At 50.0% G+C, this 21,241-nt stretch overlaps 1 protein-coding gene across 1 annotated transcript; it reads right to left on the reverse strand.

The window, feature by feature from the left end:
• Nucleotides 1–8,149: 8,149 nt before the first annotated feature.
• Nucleotides 8,150–20,912, reverse strand: LOC108926405 (protein SOGA1-like). The gene is made up of 12 exons (XM_029251857.1): nucleotides 20,427–20,912; nucleotides 19,098–19,322; nucleotides 18,397–18,555; nucleotides 14,858–14,917; nucleotides 13,670–14,662; nucleotides 13,505–13,573; nucleotides 13,076–13,234; nucleotides 12,449–12,619; nucleotides 12,122–12,337; nucleotides 10,620–10,690; nucleotides 9,075–10,512; nucleotides 8,150–8,892 (listed from the first exon to the last, which is right to left on the reverse strand). Exons 1-12 carry the CDS (start codon nucleotides 20,910–20,912, stop codon nucleotides 8,734–8,736), a joined length of 4,206 nt encoding a protein of 1,401 aa, XP_029107690.1. The 3' UTR covers nucleotides 8,150–8,733.
• Between the last annotated feature and the right edge of the window lie 329 nt (nucleotides 20,913–21,241).

Raw genomic sequence — 21,241 nt, forward strand, 5'->3', positions numbered from 1 at the left:
CAGAAGAAAGTATTTGGATGCACCAGGGATTTGAGATAATCAGCACCTTATTTTCTATGGCAGAGCACCCTCATTGGCTCAGACAATCCACTAATGGTACATTGCGGCTTGTCTGTTACATGGTTTACAGTCTTGTCTGAGCCTTTAGAAGTCAGAATTCAACATTGTCATAATTGTAGATGTGTGCTGGATTAAATTTTGCAGTTGCTTTATTGTCTTCTTTAGCTTGTCATTTTTATGTGGACACAATTGTTTGTCTTTGCCACTGATTCTTAGTTGATTATCTTCCCAGGGTCTTCCTTGAAACTCCATCTGAATGGACCTGTTTTGTGTACAGGTGCCACATCTGGAGTCATTGCAGTGAAATATGTATCTGCTCGTTTCAAACCAGGATCACACTGAACATTTCTTGCTTAGTCCTGAGCTACTGAAACGAGACTTTTCTAAGCCATTCAGCCAAGCCTTTTCTAAACCAATCATAGAAAAGTTCAGTATTCCACAAAGAGCAAATCCATAAGTTAATGTAAAAAAAAAAGAGCCTTCAGTCCTGGGGGGGGGGAGTCTGACATATTGTACTAAGTGATTTGAGTTGTCCTGAAGACCCACAATTCCCCAGCTATAATTTGTTCAAAGGTGGATGTTTATTTTTGTTTATCTGCGATGAGTGTACATGTGTATTCACTTCCTCAAATTTCAGTGTGCATGAAGTGGCTGCCTTGTGCTCTGAAGCCAAAGAGCTTCTCTACCGCCAACACTTAACCTCTCAGCAGAGCAAAGCCTGTTTGAGCTCTCACCACACTGGTGCATGAGAGAGCAGACCTCGATCTGATCTGGACTGGAGGTCATGTGACCTGAGCTAATTATAGGTGACAGCAAAGACCAGCAGACAGTTTCCTGTCAGCAGCTTCCAGCGGAGGCTGAAGACTACAAGATGCAGCACAAAGCGGCTAAGCCGTAGAAATGTATGTTTACCTGTATTCTGTAAATGTTTGTACACCTTTCCAGAGTGTGTGTGTGTGTGTGTGTGTGTGTTGGGGTCTGCCTGAAGTTCCTCCAAGTCACGTTGTTATTCTGCACCCGATGCTGGCAAGACGGGAAATATGTGTTCATTACTGCGGCCCTTCCTCTTTTTCAGATACAGGCTTGCTGAGGCAGCATAGAGGGGAAGTGGTGAATGGTGTAATTTTGTCCTTAATGTTTCAGATGAAGTTGAAAGATGTTTCTAATCACTGGTGGGTTTTGAACACTGCAGTCCATCAATACGACTTATTACGAGTAAGATGTTTTAAAGTGCAATGCTGAAAATCTCCATATTCCAACAGGCAACTTGCTCTGAGTTTCTTGGCCTTCTTTAGGTATTTATTAATGTATCACTGTTTTCTCCAAAGTGTCATACAAACCATAGTAAATAAAGTGCATTGACTATAGCAGAACAGCATTAGACACACACACAGGACTATGGGGACACGGCTTGTGTAGGTGACACCAACATGTTGCTGGTTCACATCCCTCCAGTAGCTCTTATAGAGGTGAGATTCAAATAGCAAATGCATAGACAATCATAGCAGATGGCATTGGGCTCGTATATGGAGCTGTCAGGAGAGAAGTGGCTCTTGGAGAAATGGCTTCGAGAACCTTCTTCAGTGTGGAAGGGATTCAGCAGCTCTGAGAGACACAGGGAGCTTGTTCTACCACATTAGGGCCAAACCTGAGAAACTAAAGACATGATTTCAACCCTTGAGAATGGGACCACAGCTGGTGGTGTGGCGTTACTGTCACATTTTGATGTGTTCATTAGCTGCACGGCAATGCAGTGGTTAAATTACCCTTTCTGCAAAGTACAAAAGCAGTGTACTTCTGACAGCCTGACACCATGCAGCGATTCCCCCTCACAGGCTGGCTTTCCCTAAAATGCAATTAGTGAAACTAGATGACCACGATGACGGAGTGGAAAGGGCATGGGGTACTAATGGGAACTGCTGTTTGAGGGGAGAACATGGAGAGAGAAGGAGAGTGGATGGATGGTCACATGGCAAGTGAGAGAGTCTCTCTGCATGTTTCTACAAACCTGTGATTTAGTTTCTCTCCTGAACACACACACACACTACGCTTGGCAGCACAACATGCAGACGCACGCACACACAAACATACTAGTGTATGAGTTACCCAGGAAGACAGCACTATCTGCCCTACTCACCCTTTCTCTCCCTCTGCCCCATCAGCACCCGTTTGCACACACTTAAAATACTTTAAGGGGAGTCGTGTGTTTCAGCAAGTGCTGATCTTGCAGCGGTGGAATGTTTGGTGTGGTGTGTGTGTGTGTGCGTGAGCGCACTGGCTCCTTGTGTTGCAAATAGAATTTTCAAAAACATAATTATTGTCTCCTTTTGTACAAATGGACATTCTCTGCACTTAACTCTTTTCTAGTCTGCGTGTGCAGTAGAGGAGGTGCGTCCTGTATTTACCGTCCCGCTCAATGGACAGCGTGAAGGAAACTGAAACGGAAGAGCGCTGTGGGACCACCCGAACTTCTCCTCCACGCTGTTTACAGCTCCTCTCTGGTGCTCCTGAGTGTGGCGATCAGTAAAAAGAGGTTTGCTGTTACCATGGACACCAAACGTAGGGATAAAAGTGAAAGTGGTGAATAGATGACAGACATGATGATGTGACAGGTTATTCGGTGTGTGCAACTCGAGTAGTTTAATGTAGCTAGAAATTGTTTTAAAGTGTAGCTACACCTAGGCAGTGGGACACTTAGTCATGTCTAAGGTCTTTATTACTCAGAGTCTGCTGTCTCGTTTACCGTGTTGCTGCGTTTCCCCATATGAAGGAACTGTTTAATGTGCCGCAATAGGGGCAGTGTAACAATTTCACAGAAATCAGTGACGGGGTAAAAATAAACTCATTAATGTTTCACGTCAACTGAGCCAACGGCCGCAGCCGAAGCCCAGGCGACTCAGGAGTTTTCTTTCTCCCAGGGTTTGGGTCTGCGGGTCAATCTGGATGCGGTGGGGGGCAGGAGACACGGCTGCACATCCGGCTTCTCCAGGCCCGGAATGTCCTCGCCTGCCCGGACCAGCTGGAAAACCTCGGCGAAGGACAACGGGGCAGGGGCCCCCGGTCGCGGGGCCCCGTCGAGCTCCGTGGCCGCCGGCAGGACCGCGGGGGCCTCCTCTCCGTGCCGCCGTCCCGGGACCGAGGCGCCGTCCGCCGGATCGGTAACGAACAGCTGGCCGCATCTGTCCCCCAGCTGGAGGACGGCGTCCCCGTCGGCGTCCCGGGAGGAAACCCAGCTCTGGTAACCTTGCAAGGTGATGGGCTCCACAAACCTGCTCTCTCACACACACACACACACACACAGAGTCAGTATGGCTCCAGTCGTGGAAATCCTTTGAAATGTGAGAAATCAGAAATGAAGGAAAATCACAGTGAAAGTCAGGGAGGCGAACTGACACCAGTGACAAACTGTCACAAAGTGAAAGTGAAACCGAAACCATGATGATCCGTGTTGTGCAGAAATTTCTGGATTCCAGCTGAGATGAGGTCAGTGGCACAAATATTCCCACATGATCATTTACACGTCATCTGTGTCAAAGTCGGCCGACAGCAGTAGAAAAAAGAGTCAGTCAGCGACTGTGTGTGTGTGTGTGTGTACCGGTTGTAGAAGAATATTTTCATCTGCAGGAGGAGACGTCGTTTGTTGTTCCCGGCGGTTTCCGTGTTTTCTCTTTCTGCGCTCAGACGCACCGACTTGACGCCGCGCTGGAAAGTCGAGTTCGTGTCGAAGTCGAAGGACTCGAAGCGCCGGTAAACGGTGTCCATGATGGCGGACGATACACGCACCGCGTACACATTGACTGTGCGCAAGACCGCAGCACGACCGACCCTCCGTGGCCTTGAGTCGAGGAGTGAGAGGAAGACGCAGCGCGCGACAGCGAGAGGCGCTGAAACTGAGCGGCGCCCCCGTGTGGCCGACAGAAATAATTCTAAAATATAATCGTCGCTGCTCCGCAATCTGCCTGGAGAATTATGATTACATCTGACGCCTTCGTCCAGGGTAATTTACAGCTGTACGAGGTCACTCGCGGGTTTGTACACACACTGCTTGCCCTAAGTTCCTGCTTGTGCGGGAGGGTAATTTTTGTACTGTATAAGTTCAGTGTAACTACCTCGATAAAAAGTACTGCCGCAGGAGGTGGCATTCGAACCCGAGTCCTTCGATTGCGACGCTACGCCTCTAAGCACTGCGCCACCTGCTGTCAGCACCATGATCCTCTTTAGCTGGAAGGTGCCCTGCCGGTTTTAACAAGTCGAGCGCTTAATCAGACGTCTGGCAGCAATTATGGAGGAGACCTGAGGATTTATTTATGGGTGATTTAGCAGTGTTTGTTTAATAAGAATTATTATTATTATTATTATAGTAGTAGTAGTAGTTCTGGCGAGATCCGCTCAGTCCCCCCCATCAGGGGACGCTGCACCACTCACGGTGGCCACTAGGTGTCAGTATCGGCCAACTCAAGATCCCAGCTCGGTGACGCGTTCACGGACCCCCTCCGGTGCCTCGGATTTGGTGCCTTCAGAGAAGAGGCGCAACAGAGCTGCTGAGAGGGGAACCCGCGCGACTTCGAACACAGTGATCCCTTCTGCTACTTTTACGTACAATACCTCGGATTCTGAGTAAATAAGTCGGATATTTCTGGTTCTGTCTTCTTTTTAGCTGTTATTCAGTATAATGTGGCTCTTGCAACTTAATGACTGATAAGTCTAAACTCTCTCTCTCTCACACACACACACACACACACACACACGCTGTCCGAAACCGCTTGTCCCGAGCGGGGTTGCGGCGAACCGGAGCCTAACCCGGCAGCGCAGGGCGCAAGGCCGGAGGGGGAGGGGACACACCTAGGATGGGACGCCAGTCCATGGCAAGGCACCCCAAGCAGGACTCGAACCTCAGACCCGCCAGAGAGCGGGACCCGGCCCAACCCGCTGCGCCCCCCTGCCTCTAAACTAAATTTTAAAATTTAATTTTACAAAGGAAAAATGCTTAAATAAAGGGAATTCCTGCTACAATCAGACTAAGAGCAGTTTTCTGAAAGCAGGAGCAATGAGCAAGAATACAAGATGAACACTTTTTTCAGCCTTCATCAGACGTGGTCCTCGGTCCTTAGATTCAGTGTGAGAAGAAAAACAGCTGATTTAAGAGCTCATTCATCCCCTGTAGGAAACCCCTTTTCATGTACTTGATTTATTATGAAACTGTCTTGGCTTTATTTGCCCTCGATGCAGATTTTGAACAAAGATTTCGGATCAATCCTCTACAGAGCCACTCCTGCAATGTAAGGGAAATGTTCATATGTATCTGGAAAAAAAAAAAAAACACTGCTAGGAAGGGGATTAGGAATCGGTGATATTCTGGTCAAGTTTTATGCGGCTACTTGTGTGATAAACATCAGCGCATCTGGTGAAGGAAACTACTTAAGAGTCAGACGTCTGCATCAAAGTGTCTTTTCCTGCTAATGTAATGAACACATTGTATTTTCTATGAGATGTTCGTCGTTTTGGAGAAAAGTGTCTGATAAATGAATACATGTAAGATTTCAACACTGAGATACACACACGTTGCACAAGCTGTCACTGCCTTTTGGGAGGGTTGACTTCACAAAGAAGTGCTTTGGTTTCCGGGTCACAGGTGGCAAACCCCGATTACTGGGGTTACTTTAATTCCAACGCCTTGGTTAATCCCAGGACAAAGTACAAGTCTCAGTGCAGAGCTCATCTCTTACCCTCCACCCTTTCAGTCCCGAGTTTACCATGTCTCACAGGTTAACAAAAATATCAGAAATTTACTGCACTTTCTCAGTTGTTGATTCCCTCAAAACACACACACACACACTGGGTCCTTGCATTGTGAGTTTATTTAAAGGATATTTGTTTATGTTTTGTTACAAAACATTCTCAGTTTTTTTTCTTCAGTTGTACTGCCCTCTTTTCAGTTTTTTGAAATCTCTTTAGCAATGATCATAACCTCAGTTTATCCTCCAAGTCAGTAGAGGCAGGCAGTAAAAAGCACCCAAAGAGAACAGCAGTGTGGGACTGACTTCATTAAACTCCCTTCCATAGTGTTTACAGCTCCTGTCTGGTGTTCTTGAGCGTCAGTGATCAACAACAAGATGAGAAACGTTGGACATGTTTATGGGATGAATCTGTCAGCAGCTGGCATTGAACATGAATTTATGGAGAAAATTTAAAAAATATTTTCACTCTTTTTAAATTAGTTTTAATTTCATTGTAGCTGAAGGTAATAAAAAATATTGAACGGCTTAGAAAGTAGCTACAGTCAAGAGTTTTTACAGATTCTAACATTTAGAGCCATTTAGTGTTTTCAAAGGAACTTTAACTTGAAGATTTTGTGTGTGTGTGTGTGTGTGTGTGTGTCCGTCCTCTACTGAAACATTAATCACCAGGCACACTAGAAGGGTGGTGCAGTGACTCGGTCAGTCGCTCTGACCACATCACCATCTGTTGCCTGCGACTGATCCCTGTTGATCCTACAGGCTTCCATTTCCCAGCTGGGTGTGTGACCCTTTTGTCGAGGTTTGTTGGTTCTCTGCGTGTGCCCCCCACCTGCGTGCTAGATGAATTAATAAAGACAGTACCATTGAATCTGCTATTTCAGTTGCATTGTTATATTTACTTTAACCGAAGGTTGTGATTGGTTGAGATTGTCAGTGTGATGGGAAGTTATGATGTAGGGACAGTAGGTGGTTTGCTTATGGAAGAAGTATAGTGTCTCTCTGCTTTGCAGGATGGAAGACATAATAAGCAGTTTATAAAATAACCTGTTATGGAAGTTAAATGACCACTTAACTGGGAAAAATGCTGTTGTACTGAATAAAAAGCCTGTTGTATGAGAAAAAGGTCTGTGTTTTCATAGCCGTTCTTTTTCATTGTACAGCACCCTGTTGTATGAGGCCTGAGCATACTTTGTTTCCTACTGTATTAATTCTGAATTCATGTCTTGATCATGGCTACTGTGGGAGGGGGGTTGAACTCAAATGTAAGATCATAGGACCGTTTGACTCTGAAATACTTTTTTCAGCCTTCATCAGGTGTGGTCCTCTGTCCTTCTAAGATTGAGTGTGGCAGTGAGAGTGGAAGTTTGTGTTTCGCCGCCATCGGTATCATGAGGACCACCAAGCTCTGTTTCTCACCTGAGAAGCTGTTAGCTTTTACCACATTGATGTTCTTCATTCATTTCTCAGTAATGTGATGACATGGGAATATGGAATTTGGGAGGCATTTGTGCACTGGGCTGAATTCGAACCCACGTTTGAGGTTGTCCCTCCCACTCGCCGTGCTTCCTCCTTACTGGGCAGGGCCACTCGAGTAATTCTATATGAACAGTATGGCCACATTCTGCTGGGAGTCTGTAGAAGCCCTTGATCCTAAAAAAGGGACAGAGGGGGAAAGTGTGCTGTGGGATGGGAACATTCCTCACGTGGTGGAGCTCATGGCCCATTCTGGAGCTCATTCCACAGCCCGTTCCGCAGCCCTCCCCCACCTCAGCTTTGTGCTGCTCATCCCCCCTCGTCCTCTTTTACTTCTCCGCATCAGCATTTCACTCTGTTTCTTCTACGCTCTTTAGCACATAAAAAGAGAAATATCTTTCCAGTGACGCAACGTAATGCATTAAAATGTGTGACGACAAAGGTTGTCCTCACCAAAGAGTGAAACGGGAGCCGAGGGTTATTTAAAAGTACTGTATTTAAACAACATATGTGGCAGTCTGATGAAAGGCATTTACTGATAATAAAGCTCAAAAAGACTTTCTGAGTGCATCAACCATATCTGTATCTCGAATAAACTTGATGAAGCGTAGATATTTCTAACCTCACAGAAACTGTCTAGCTGTCACTCTTAACAGAGCCCTGAAGTAGTTTTTCTATGGATGTGTGTTGTCGTCACAGTCCTTGTTGGTCAGTGAGGAAAAAACATTTTTTTCTCTTTCGTTCAAGTCCAATAGAAACTACATTACCCATGAGCCTCCAAGGAGGCCACTGGTGACAAGGTCGTTCTTCCGACACAGACGGAGGAGTGGGTCAGTGACCTGGACCCTGCTGTCTGCTGCGCTGCTTTGACTGACTTTGCTCAGCTGCAGTTCTGTGTTTTTGATGTTTATTTTAAACAACTCGGATGGCGTCTAAGGCAACAGCTTTCAGAGATACACACAAACCATTTTTCACTTACGTTTACAGTACTGGCTTCTCATTTGCAGAAATATCAAATGCGAGACACAACATGCATGTTCAGAGTCAGTAATTCTGCTTGTTTCTGGATTAGAAGAAAGGTGGACCGCAAGCAGGTGAAAGTATAGCCCTGGAGCTGCTAAGTGATGCTGCTACCCTGTAGCCTGAGAAAAAACAAGAAGTATATGATAAGCACAATAACCTAAGAATAACAAAACGCAATTATAACCATCCAGGCCTAACTGCAACTCTATTTTGTGCACTCGGCCGTTCTTGCAGGTGAGGTGACCCGTACACTGTGCTTCTGTCTGAGAAACCTTGGTGGTCCCAGGTGGAACTCCATGGGCCGGCTCTGTTGACCACAATGTCTCTCCTTCTAAACTTGGGAGTGGCAGATAACCGGAGTCTGTGGTCCCTTCTGGATTACCAGTTAACCCTACAGATCACAAGAAGGACACCAGTTGAGGAAGCTTCTGTTTCCCTGTCAGTCCTGGCTCAGCTTTTCCTTTTCAACTGTCGTCAATGTGATGGAGGGCTCCGGGGGGCGTGGCTTGCACTGCCCCGGGGTGTGGTGTGAGAACGATCGCGAGGACCGGGAGAAGCAGGAGGTCAGGGATTGGGAGGTGCAGTCACACGCCACATCCTGAAATTCAAAAAAATTGACTTATATAGAATATCTTGTATTCTCCGAAATATTAAGGTGAAGGTTTGTAGTCCGAATGCTACTGTTGAAACAATATTTGTTTGTGACAATCATATTTTCAGTGAGGCCTCACAACATCTGAGTTTCTCATGTGGACATGATGGTAAAGACCGAGGACCTACCTCGAGAGTGCTGCCGCTCATTGTCCTTTCTGCAGTGTGAGGAGCACGGCTGGCCCCACCCCTCTCATCTCTGGGGCTCTGATTTGTCAGCCTCTTGTTGACAATCTTGCTGAAGCTGTTGGACCTGACCAGTGACGTGGCTCGAGAGGCAGGATGCTCTGCCTTCTTGTCTTCCACTAGCACTCTGCGGTCACCGCACGGTGATACCATAGTCTTCATTGACTCCTGCCGGCCGCCCAGAGTGGGCGCGTGCCCGCGGCTGCACACATTCCGGAAGAATTCTTGGACGATGCCATACTTATGGGCAGAGCTGGCCTTGTTGGCAGCCTTGTTGGCAGCCTTGTTGGATACCACGGTGCGTGCTTCTTCAGCCACTGAGCTCAAGGGGCCAGAAGGACTGCCTTGAGCGGAAGTGGATTGGGTCAATGCCGGAGCACTCGTGTCCCGCTGCGGAAGGCCCCAGAGGCCCAAATGATCCCGGCCGCTGTCCAACCTGGAGGTGGAGGAAGAGCAGACTAACCGGCGCTGCAGCTTTGGTGACCCACACCTAGACCTCTTGCTACGGTCTGGGACCCTCTCCAGGGAGACGGAAATGTGTCGGACACGAGCAGTGCCCAGTGAGGAGACCCGGGGTGGCCAGCTCTTCCTGTTCTGAGTGGCCGTGCTGGAGGATGGAGCTTCCGTCTGCAGCCCCACACTCACCAGCAGAGGCACAGGAGCCTTTGGGTCACCGGTGTCCTCCTCCTCTGATGTCTGACAAGCTGCATCACGGAGCCGGCTCTCCAGGGGGCCGGGTCGAGCAACCTGACGCATGCTGTAGGTCATCTCCTTCATGTCATCACTCAGGTTGCCCGACATCTCCAAGTGCTCGAAGGGCAGAGGAAAGCCGGTCCCTGAGGTGCGGCTGGCCGACCCATTCTCCAAAAGATCACGCTGCTGCTCGGAGAGCCGGTTGATCCAGTTCTCAAAGGTTATGGTTAGGGTGCCCGTGCTGTCCACTGACTCAGTGGAGTTGGACAGAGACTTGAACTCCTCGCTCTTTGCCACCATCTCCTCTTCCTTCTTCCCAGTTTCACTTGTTGGCCGTGGTGTGATGCGACGCGTGCCGGGCGGGCTGTAGTAAATACGGAGGCCGGACTTGTCGGGCGCGGTACAGCTCCTCCGGACCCACCCGTGTCCAAGATCCAGGTCCGGGAAGGTGCTGGTCCACGATGGGCAATCCCAGGTCTTGAATGGCTCATTTCCCTTCAGCGCTCCAGCCTCCTCAGTAAGGTACATCCAGTTTTTTCCACTCATCGAGCCGAGATCAGTGTGGGCAAAGAAGGGGTAACGCTCGCTGTCCTCTCTTTTCCTGCTTCCCTCGGCTTTGGCTCGATGGTCTACAGAGCTGTCTGGGAAACCCTCATTGCCCAACTGGGGAGAAACTGCACAATTCCTCCTAAGAGAAACAAGAAGCACAAATATGGGGTGTTACCGAGGAACCCGGTGTGCCCGGTCGGTCAACAGTTAATGTGGTTAACGTGTGTGGGATTGAAGGCGACTCACCTCTGTGAGTTTGTCTCTTGTGCTTCTGTTTCCAAAGAGCTTTTTCTCTCAGATGTTTTTCTTTGCAGAAACTGAATAGCAACAGGAAAAGCAACAGAAAGCTCAGTCCAGCTCTCCGGAAGTGGTTTACACTGTGCTGGTGTGAGTCATAGAGTCGTAGAGTTTCCTGGCATGCTAAATACCTATGGTGTGATCTGTGCGCTGCTGAATCAAATTTCATACTGCGGTATGGCCACTCAGATGTTTTCACAAGGAAAGTCAGCATCAGTCAGTCAGCTCTCACATGGAATTATGAAAAAGGTGTTGGCATTCATGTGACATTTGACTGAAGAGAGAGAGGAACAGCCTCCAAGCTCATTATTCAGTACAACATCAGTCATTTTTCTAAAAAGTGGTAGGATACTGAGGAAAATTAAACACAATTCGTATAGATAACTTTATTTCAATTATTTGATTTGCTAGCGTACTACTGTCAACACCCAAAACTATATATATCCAGGTAGTCCCCGATTTACGATGGTTCGACTTGCGATTTTTTTGACTTTTTGATGGTGAGCTGGCAATAGACATTCAGTAGAAACTATACTTCGAATTTTGAATTTTGATTTTTTTTTCCCTGGCAAGTGATACGCAGAGCGATACTCTCTCGTCTGTGCAGTGACAACGATCCGCATCTGCCATTCTGTCATGCAGAAGTGTGTATTAGATGTATTAAATGCATTTTTTGCTTACAATATTTTTTACTTGTGATGGGTTTTGGTACTCTCTACTGCCATCTTTTGGCTCGGAGGGTAAATACAAGTGAGGTTATTTTAGCGTTTTGACTAATTTTTTTCCACATTAAAATTGTCCCAAGAATGCCAGCAAAGAGCGGACTGAAATATAAGGAAATCTGATTGGAGTAACAAGAACAAACTGTCATCTCTCAGCACTTTGTTTCGGGAAATGTCTGAAGAGTTTTGTGTCGTTTTACTGGTTTGGGTTTGGAATGAAAACACTGCAGAATATGTCACAGCTTTTTCCTGCTCCAAAAACACTGTCTCAGTCTACTTTCAATGCCCAGCAGCTATCATATGATAGGATAATTTTTCATTTTCCTTCCAGGAAATTTATGTAACTTTTTCATGTCTCAACTCTTTTTCTTGATCCCAAGTTATTGAGTACAGTTTCTTTTTGCTTGTTTATTATTTAAGGGTGAATGTACCCTGTGTTCTAGAAAAGTCCCTTGTCCAAGATTTTGCCTTGGTCTTCTAAACATTGAATGTGGAGAAGAGTGTACAGTAGATGGACTGTAGGGGACAACAGGTGGCATAGCAGTTAGAATTGTCCTGTTGCCATTGATCCAGGTACTTCCCCAGGACTGGTACAGTAAAAATTACCCTGGTGTATGAATGGGTAAATCAGTGCGAGTAGCTTAGTGTACAAACATTGTAAGTTGGGTTGAGAGCATGCACACGCACGCACACACACACACACACACACACACTCATTATGAAACTGACCTGTGCATCCAGCTTTGCCTGTAAGTGGTTCTGCTCATGACACAGTCGGTCCAACAGCTCCATCTTCTCACACATCCACTGCTCTTGGAATGACTCCGTAATGGGAATGCACGGCTCAGCCACCACGGGTCGCGTGTGTTCCTCGCACCCCCTCTGCAGCACCTCATTCAGACAATCTGCTTCAGTGTCTTTGGAATCCAGCTGGGGGTGAGCATCCTGTGGAGTGCAGTCGGTAGCCACGTCCTGAGCTGCGTTGCAGTGTCTGATTGAAGTGCTAATGCTGAATGTGTCCATGACAAGTGATGTCACGGCTGGTAACCCACTCACCGGCAGGACCTCTCTCCTGAGCTCTGACCTGTCCACTTCCCAGGTGGTCTTAGAGTCATGAAACTGCTGTTTGTGCTCCAGGGACCCCTGACACTCTTTGTGCAGGATGGCACTCAGGTCCCGTAACGCCCCTTTCAGGTCTTGCAGAGTGCTGCCCAGGTCACTGCCCACCTGCAAGGGGACGGCATTCTGGTAGAATGCAGGGATGTAGCATGTGGTAAAGGTAAAGGTCAGCACTTGGCCCTTTACTCTTCTCCGTCTGCACTGACAGCTGACAGTGGTTGACTGAGGTTTGCAGAAAAAGTGATTTGATCGGTTTTAGGGAGAGAAAGTTTAAGCATTAAATCCAAATGCAAATTTGCAAACTGCAACACCCCAAATGCATTAATCCAAAAAAAAAAAAAAAATCTAAAGGAGAGCATGAGAGAAATATAACAGAGTAGAAATGCATTGTCTTCTTTACACATTTACTTGAGTAAAAGTAGGTAAAGTAAAAAGCATTGTTGCCCAAAAGTACTCTAGAGAGTCCAGTTTCGTCAGAAATGTAGTTAAGTAAAAAGAACGTGGTAAATATAACTTTTCACTGGGCTGCCCCCCGTCCACCCTGTCCTCCGCTCTTCGGTTCACCTGCAGGCTCTCCTTCCTGCCAGGGTCCCTCGCTTGGCCCTTACGCCACTGCTTGAGGAAGCAGCGCAGCCGGAGGATGAGCAGCTGCGCATCCTGCCTGAGCTCCAGGGTTTTACTGTCATGGTGCCGCAGTCGCAGTGACAGCATCTGAGTGCATGTCTGCGGAGGAACACAACGCACATTCGGCACACCTGTCTCATGGTGACGTGGAAGATGTGGCATCCGGCACTACGCACTTCTGGGTTTCACTGCGTACGTTTTTACACTCCGATCATTTGTACCGTTACTTTGTTTTTACATCGTGTTGTTTGAAAGTCGAGGTCTCAACTAGTTAGGGTGTGATCACACCTTTGACCCGCAGGTGATGCACTAACCAAACACCCTGTTGCATTGGACACGGGTGTACTGAAGGGGAAGAGGTCCCCGTACCTCCTCTGCCTCCGCTTCCAGTCCAGTCCCTCGGAGCGCTTGGTTTGTCTTCGCCTCCTGACCTCGGACCTGAGGCACAGTCAGGTCCTTAGAGCAAAGCAAGGCCAAGTGGTGAGGGAATGCGAAAGGGAAGTAGATAACCGCAGAGGGAGAAGGAAGGCTTACCTTTCGCTCGGCGGCTGCCTCTTTGACAAGCTCGTGGTGACGGCACAAAGGTGGGACTGGTGTCCCCGCGCTCTCACGCTCGGCTCCTTCCACCTGCCTCCGTCCACAGCTGCCCGGTGTCTCTTCCCCCTCCAGGAGGCCAAGCAGCAGCACCTGTAGAGCCTCCAGCCTACTGGCTAGTGTCCCTGCCAGGAGGCCTCTTGGCCAGAAGGGGCCAGTGCTGTCCGGTCCAGGCCTGAGCAGCAGTCGGATGGTCGTGCCGACAAGGTGGGCCTGCTCTCGGACGGCCACCAGGGTCTCTTGGTCCGTCGACCTCAGGCTGCTGGGGCAGCAGCAGTCCTTCTGCGCGTTCCTCTCCTCCCCCACCAGGAGCTCCTGCTCGCCCGCTCCAGGCCCATCAAGGGGAGGGGGTCTTCTATCAATGTGGGAGGGCAGGTTTCCATCTTGGGCCCTTGACTGCATCCCACCCTCGAGCGGTTCCTCGTCTCCCCGGGAGAAGGTGTTGGAGTTTGGCTCGAGCTCCAGCTCTGCTCGGGATCGGCCAAGCCTGGTCTTCAAAGCCCAGTTCTGCTCCTGCAGCTCTGCCATCGAGCGTTGCACCAGCTCCACGTCCCCCTCCACAAACTGCAGGTGCTTCTTGAGCTCCCTCATGCTGTCAGCCCCCAGCCCCGCCTCCTTCTCTTTCAGCACCTCCATCTCTGCTTGCAGGCCCCGGTTCTCCACCTCCAGCTCCACGATCCGTCGACTCAGCAGGTTGGCCTCCTCCTCCACGAGCCTCAGGTGAACTTTAACTTCAGCCTCGCGAGTGTAAAGGCTTCCGGCAGTCATCTCCCCAGACGGGGGTGTGTCCACATCGCCGTACAGCGCGCGGTACCTGGCGAGTTCCTCCCTCATGGCCTCACTCTCCTTGGCTGTCTTGGTCAGCTTCTTGCACATGAGCAGCGACTCCTCCTTGGCGAAGTGGAGCTGGCACTTGAGGTCGGCGATGTCATCCTGCGGAACATGAGAAAGCAGCAATGATAAGTACTCCTCATCCCCCCCCCCCCCCCCCCGAGTCGCTGTTAATGCCGGTATTACTCAGAACATCACTTGACCTGTTCATCATAAGTCATTGCTCCATGAAAAACCCCACTGCAGAAGGATATACTGTCTACCTTTGGTGACAAAATGACCTGCTGTACTCATTACCTGCGAGGACTTCCTGTCGGCTTTGGTGGACGAGCGCAGCCCTCTCTTCCTCAAGGAGTTCTGTCAAGTAGCAGGAAACGCGCGGGATGGTCAGCGGCCTCGTTTACACCCCAAAAGTGCAACTTATCATCCAGATATTACGAACACTGTAGTTACAAGCTTTTATAGGCATGAAGGTTTTCCAGTTCTTTTTTTAGCATTTTAATCAACTACTTATACAAGGCCACAGTGGTCTGGAGTTTCTCCTGGAAGCACAAGGCGTACGGCAGTGCGCACATTCGTTTATTATTGCATTGTCTTCACTGAGGGGGGTGTGATGGTGCAGCGGGTTTGGCTGGGTTCTGCTCTCTGGTGGGTCTGGGGTTCGAGTCCCGCTTGGGTTGCCTTGTTACAGACTGGTGTCCCCTCCTGGGTGCGTCCCCTCCCCCTCCAGTCTTATGGCCTGTGTTGTCGGGTTAGGCTCCGGTTTACAGTGACCCCGCTCAGGAAAAGTGACTTCAGACTCTGTGTGTGTGTGTGTGTGTGTGTGTGTGTGTGTGTGTGTGTGTGTGTGTGTGTGTGTGTGTGTCTTCACTTATTTTCTGGCATGCAACAAAAGCGACTTGCGTTTACCCTCCAAGCCAACAGATGGCACTTAAGAGCACACAAACACAGTATGAGAGTAAAACAGTCTTAATACACACATTGTCTTGGTGAAGACATGTTTATTAAAAAAAAAAAAAAAAAAAGAACAGCTACATGTGAAGTTGCAATAATAAGGCATGTTTAATGTATGTCTTTGGGCAACATTGTTTCCTCTTCTGATTCAGCCTCTACTTTTATTTCATAATCAGTTTCAATCTCAGTTACTGACTCCAGATGTCATCTGACTTCAGCGCAGTATGGTCATCAATATTGAGTCGACCAAGTGTGTTAGCAATAGCGTTCTTAAAGTGCGCGCGCACACACACACACACACACACATACACACACACACACACACACACACACACACACACACACACTGGCGCTTTTATGGTAACAGGAAAGGCCACTGTGGCTAATGATAGCCTGCTGCCAATGGCAAGCTCTGCAAACATGTGCTGGTGTTCAGTTACACATGTGCGCCCTTGATGACACGTGTGGAACTGCATCATGAACGTTGTATTCAGATGAAAGCACGGTAATGAATGGAACGTGAAAACTGACCACGCAACGCATTTCCAGTACTGGCCACTCTGACCCCTGAAGGCCAGAGTTGAGGCCGGGATGCAGGACTCGGACGTGACCACGGTAACTTCCATGTGAACGCCCCGCTAATGCTGCATGATGGCAGCTGCCCCACCCCCACTAAGGCAGAGATTTAATCTCCCACCCCCTAATGAGTAGAGGTTCTGCCATCTCTGTGGTGTCCAGAGCACCCCCAATTTGACCCCCAACTTGAAAGAGCCCTTACTGCCCTGTGGGCCGTAGTACGTTCAGGCGGTGGGTGTGAAAAGGACGTCCATGGCAGTCAACAAAGAGATGAAACTCACGCGTCTGATTCCCTTCCACGCTCTGTGAAGCAGCTGCTCGAACCCTAACAGCCCCCCACCAGGGGAAACGCCCCCCCGGCAGAGACGAAGGCCTGCGTCCATTGACCCTGGATGGGTTCAGGCGTCATTAGTGGCTCAATGAAGGAGCAATTTTAGAAAAGAACAACTTGCCAAGGAAGTGCAGCAAAGAGCCTTCGGGTCCTCGACTGCGGTGGTCCTATATGATGGTGGTCCTAGAGTGGGGTGGTCGTAGAGTACAGTGACGGCCAACATCCTGTTTCGGGTCCTTTGGTTAGTGTGGCACCGACTCACCGACCTACTGGCAGACAGATGTGGTACTTGTAATTAATGTAATTAACTAATTACTGTGAAATTAGTTTGAATTTACTGTCGCTTGAAGGTGACAAATACGAGGATAGAGAGTTTCATGAAGTGTTGCAGTTAATGAGAACGAACGGAGCAATGGCCGCGCTGCTACCGGTAAACGTCATTCTGTAGGGTCGCGTCCCAAGTACCGCTCTGCACTGGCCCCTGGGCTTCAACCTAACGCACAGGACCCGACGGAAAGCAGCCCAGTCTTCCAAATGGCACCCGCCGCACTGGGTTTGGAGCAGTTTAATCCCCGAGTGGGGTGGGGGGTGGGGGTCGGGGGTCACCGCAGAGCCCATCGCTCCCTCACTCAGTCCTCAAACACAGCACCTGCTGCAGGCTGCAGAGTCACGGGTTCCAGCTCCCTTCTACTGCCAGGAGCGGAAACACGGGCTCCTGCAACCCCATGACACACACACACGGTCGAGCAGAAGCCACCGCGCTGCTGTTTGCGTAACATTTGCATAATATTTTGTCTTATTTTATTTTTAAAACAGCCGAGAAAATGACCAATAAATGGCACTTAACTCTAGCAGAACTGAACACTGGAACAGTTATGTTAATAATCTCTTCACCTCCGCAGCCAGCAGCTGCTCCTCCTCACGTCTTCCGGTAAAAATGACCCTGCTTTTCAAATTAGTCGACAACTGTAAGCAGTAAGTCAGTGTGTAACATTACTATTGCATTATTATATGAACCTTCATTATTGACCTCAGTGTGAGGTTTGGACGCAGCTACTTACATCGATTTACCCACTTACACATCAGGGTAATTTTTAATGTATCAGCTGAGGGCAAATACCTTGATAAAGGCATTCATTCCTGGGTCCTTCTGAGTTTAAGGGCGATGACCTTAACCACTGTGCCACCTGATGCTCTCCAGTTACAGGCTTATATTGTAGGTAAAAACTGGAGAAATGTGCTGGATTAATAATAATAATAATCATCATCATTATCATCATCATAGTGAAATGACCATGTGCATAAATGTGGGGGCAGCTTGTAGCATAGTGGTTGAAGCATCTAGCTTTTGACCCAAAAGTCATAGGTTTGATCTCCATCTCTGGCTGTAGTACCCCTGAGCAAGGTACTTACCCTAAATTGCTCTAGTAAAACTACCCAGCTGTATAAATGGGTAAATAATTGTAAGTAACTCAACACTTTGAGTTGCTTTGGAGAAAAGCATCAGATAAATGAAGTGATGTAATGTAAAAGTGGAAAGAATGAGAGCCCAGTTTGCCTCCTTGTGACACTCCTCTGCTGGGTTTATAAATAGAGACCCTGAGGGTGCCCCCCATCCCCCCTCCCTTGGCAACACAGAATGTGGGGCATGGAGGGAATCCAGTGTTGGGGTCCCACCCCACTGGCAGCTGCCCACAGCGGTTAGCGCTCCCAGCAGGGGGCACCACCCTATCAGTGTGTCAGAAGGGGTTTCCGCACGGCCGCACCCTCAGGCCATGGCCACGGGGCTCAGCTCCGCCATGATCTCATCCAGGTTCAAACCCGGCCCGCTGAGACACCACTGGGCTTCACATGGATCGAGACACGCCGGGCCGAGCTCGGCTCACCCCGCAAGTTCCGGTCCCGAGGCACAACGGGTGCACGTGTCCGGCGCTGAGGACAAAGCGGGGGAGGGGCGAGCGGCGTGATGCCATACCTCCCGTGCCTTGTCCACTTCCTCCTTGAGCACCTGGTTGGCCACCTCCAGGTCCAGCAGCTTCTCGCGCAGCTCCTGGTTCTCGCGCTCCAGGCGGTTCCAGTGATCCTCGGCCCTGCTAAGCTCCGCGTGCAGCCGCACGGACACGTCCCGCGCCACCTGGCTCGCGGAGGGGGAGGGGCACACGGGAACGTGAGCTCAGTATAAATGGCGTCACCAGAAAGGGTGTCGCGCTGCAAGAAATTCCACTCACTCCTATTGGTCTCCACTGACGGGAAGATTTACTGCCACCTATTGGCTCGGACGGTAAACGCAGTTTGCGTTCACTGCGCTGAAGGCAAATTTTAGAGAAGTACATGGAACGAAAATGAGCAAGGTGCGAAACAGTCGTGCCTATGAAAATCCGTAACTCCTCACTTATGAGCGCATAAAAACAAAATTACCGTGTTTTTCATTGAGAAACACTATAAAATAGTGGCCTGGTTGTTCTGCCATTAAAATCTGCTTTGTCTTAAAGATATGAAGGAGTAGAATGTCCTCCATCATCAAGGTGATTGCGGCAGCGGCGGCAGCAGCATCCCCTGTGGACTGCTGTGGACCGCTGTGGACCGCTGTGGACTGCCGTGCACCCCTCCGGCTTGGCTAACCCCGGGTACAAGACGGGGAAACACCCCCAGCGCTCTCGTGTCCCCAGAACCCACCTTGACGTCCTGCTCCAAGGTGCCCACGAGTTCCCTGTCCACCTGTCCGCTGTGGGCCACACGCAAGCTGTGGCGCTCGGCCTTGCGCAGTCGGTACTGCAGCACTCGGCAGGTGCGCCGAGCGCCCTCCAGCTGCGCCCGCAGCTCCTGCAGCTGTCCCTCTTCCTCCTTCAGGAACGCGTCTCGCATCTCCAGCATCTCCGCGCGCATCTCCTCCATCTCGTCCTGCAAGGGAACGGGGGCCCAGCAGATCCAGGTCCGTTAGACCACACACTCAAATGCTCTGTCCGGGCGCTTGCGTACAGGTGGATGTGGGATCGAGTCCAACCGGAGTTGTTACTGGAAGCGCAAACGATGAGACTGACATTGTTATACTTTGGAAGGTCACGAGAAGGTTGGCCCTCTCAGAGAGACAACGATGCCAGAAGAGCTGAAGGGAAAAGAAAAAGCGGACGACCAGCGACCAGATGGACGGAGTGAGTCCCGGTGACGGTGGACACAGCCCTTTCATACTAGGGACGCAGGTGGAGCACGGCTGTAACTTTGTGGAAGGACTCCATATATGTGCTCAGCAGGTGTGTGTGTGCATGTGTGTGTGTGTGTGTGTGTGTGTGTGTGTGTGTGTGGGGGGTGTCTTTACCACTGCTACTCTTACACTTTACCTGGTACTGAACACCAGAGGATACTGCTGTTACCTGATGATATCATTCATAAGGACACTGGGGGCACAGTAATACCATGATTATCACAGCTCATGTTCTGTTCACAAGCCAATGTATCATGTAACACACACACACAAACAAGTATGCTGTATGTAAAAGAAAAAAATCTTTGTGATGACACCAAGAAGACTCACAGAGACACTGACTGCCTGTATGTTACTGACACTGCGGTAAAAACAGGGCGTTACTCTGTTGTGACAGTTGAATGCGGAGCAAATGTAACGTGTGGCCTGGAGGATGGGGGCAGCACGTGGCACACGGGTAATTGGGTAAATCTGGGAAATCAGGACGAGGTAAACCGCCGGTAAAGAGGTTGAAAGCAGAGCTGAGACCGGAGAGAATTTTCACACTTTTACACAACTCTCTCATCTGGAAGTACTGTAGTATCACGTCTCCACGTGCGCTATTTTTACTTCACTGAGCGCAGCTGTGAGATAGAGCCGTTTTCACGGTTCGTTACTCACACATGTTCTCCGTGTTCAGAAAGTGATCACTTATTATCGATCACTTATTGATCACTCGGTGCTGAACCTCTGCGCGCACGCGCAAGCGCACCTGCGCTCAGCCCCGCGGACCCCCGCGGACCCCCGGCCGTGGTGTTGCCCACCTTGAGGTACTCGTTCTCGGACCTGAGCTCCTCCAGGTCCCTGAGCAGCTCCTGCTCCCCCTCCTCCTCCTCCTCCTCCTCCTGCTGCTGCGCGTCCCCGAGGCGCCCAGTGAGGTCACTCGAGGTCAGGGGGACACCGCGACCCCCAAGCCCCAGATCCGCGCCCCCGCCGAGCGTCTCCCTGTCCGGCTTGCCGGGGGTGCGCGTGTCCGCGGACTGTCCTCCGCTGTCCTCCGAGCTGCTGTCTGGGGAGGACACTTTGCCCTGGACGCGGGGGACATGGACATGGTGGGGGACTTTCCTCCGGGCGCACGCGGCCGGCTCCGCTAGTGGGATGCCTCGCGCTGCCGCGCACGCGGGGGGTCTCGCCTCCTTCCCGTGGCGCCTGGATACCCGTACTTTCTTCACCGGGGCCCCGTGACCGGGCGCGTGACCGCCGGCAGCCGCTTGCTGGGGCTGCTGCTCCGGGTTCGAGCCGCCGTCCATCTCGCGCCGGGGACCCAGGTGCTCTTAGTTTACCGCCGGGGTCCCTCGGTCATTCCGCACAAGCACGAGCACGAGCACGAGCACGGGAGAGCGAAATGAGCGGCACCAACGGAAAGACCACGTCGCTGGTACCTACGTTCACGCGCGGGATGTTCCCGGGCGGTGCTCGGCGTGTGTGTCCCAAATGTGTGTCCCCAGTGTGTCCCTTGGTGTGTCCGCTCTGTGCTAAGAGGCTCAGCTCCTCCCAGCTTTACTCCACCCGAAGAGATCTGTGTGTGTGTGTGTGTGTGTGTGTGTGTGTGTGTGTGTTACTGCGTGTGTGTGCGCGT

Source organism: Scleropages formosus, chromosome 5, assembly GCF_900964775.1.
Source record: "Scleropages formosus chromosome 5, fSclFor1.1, whole genome shotgun sequence".
Taxonomy (NCBI): domain Eukaryota; kingdom Metazoa; phylum Chordata; class Actinopteri; order Osteoglossiformes; family Osteoglossidae; genus Scleropages; species Scleropages formosus.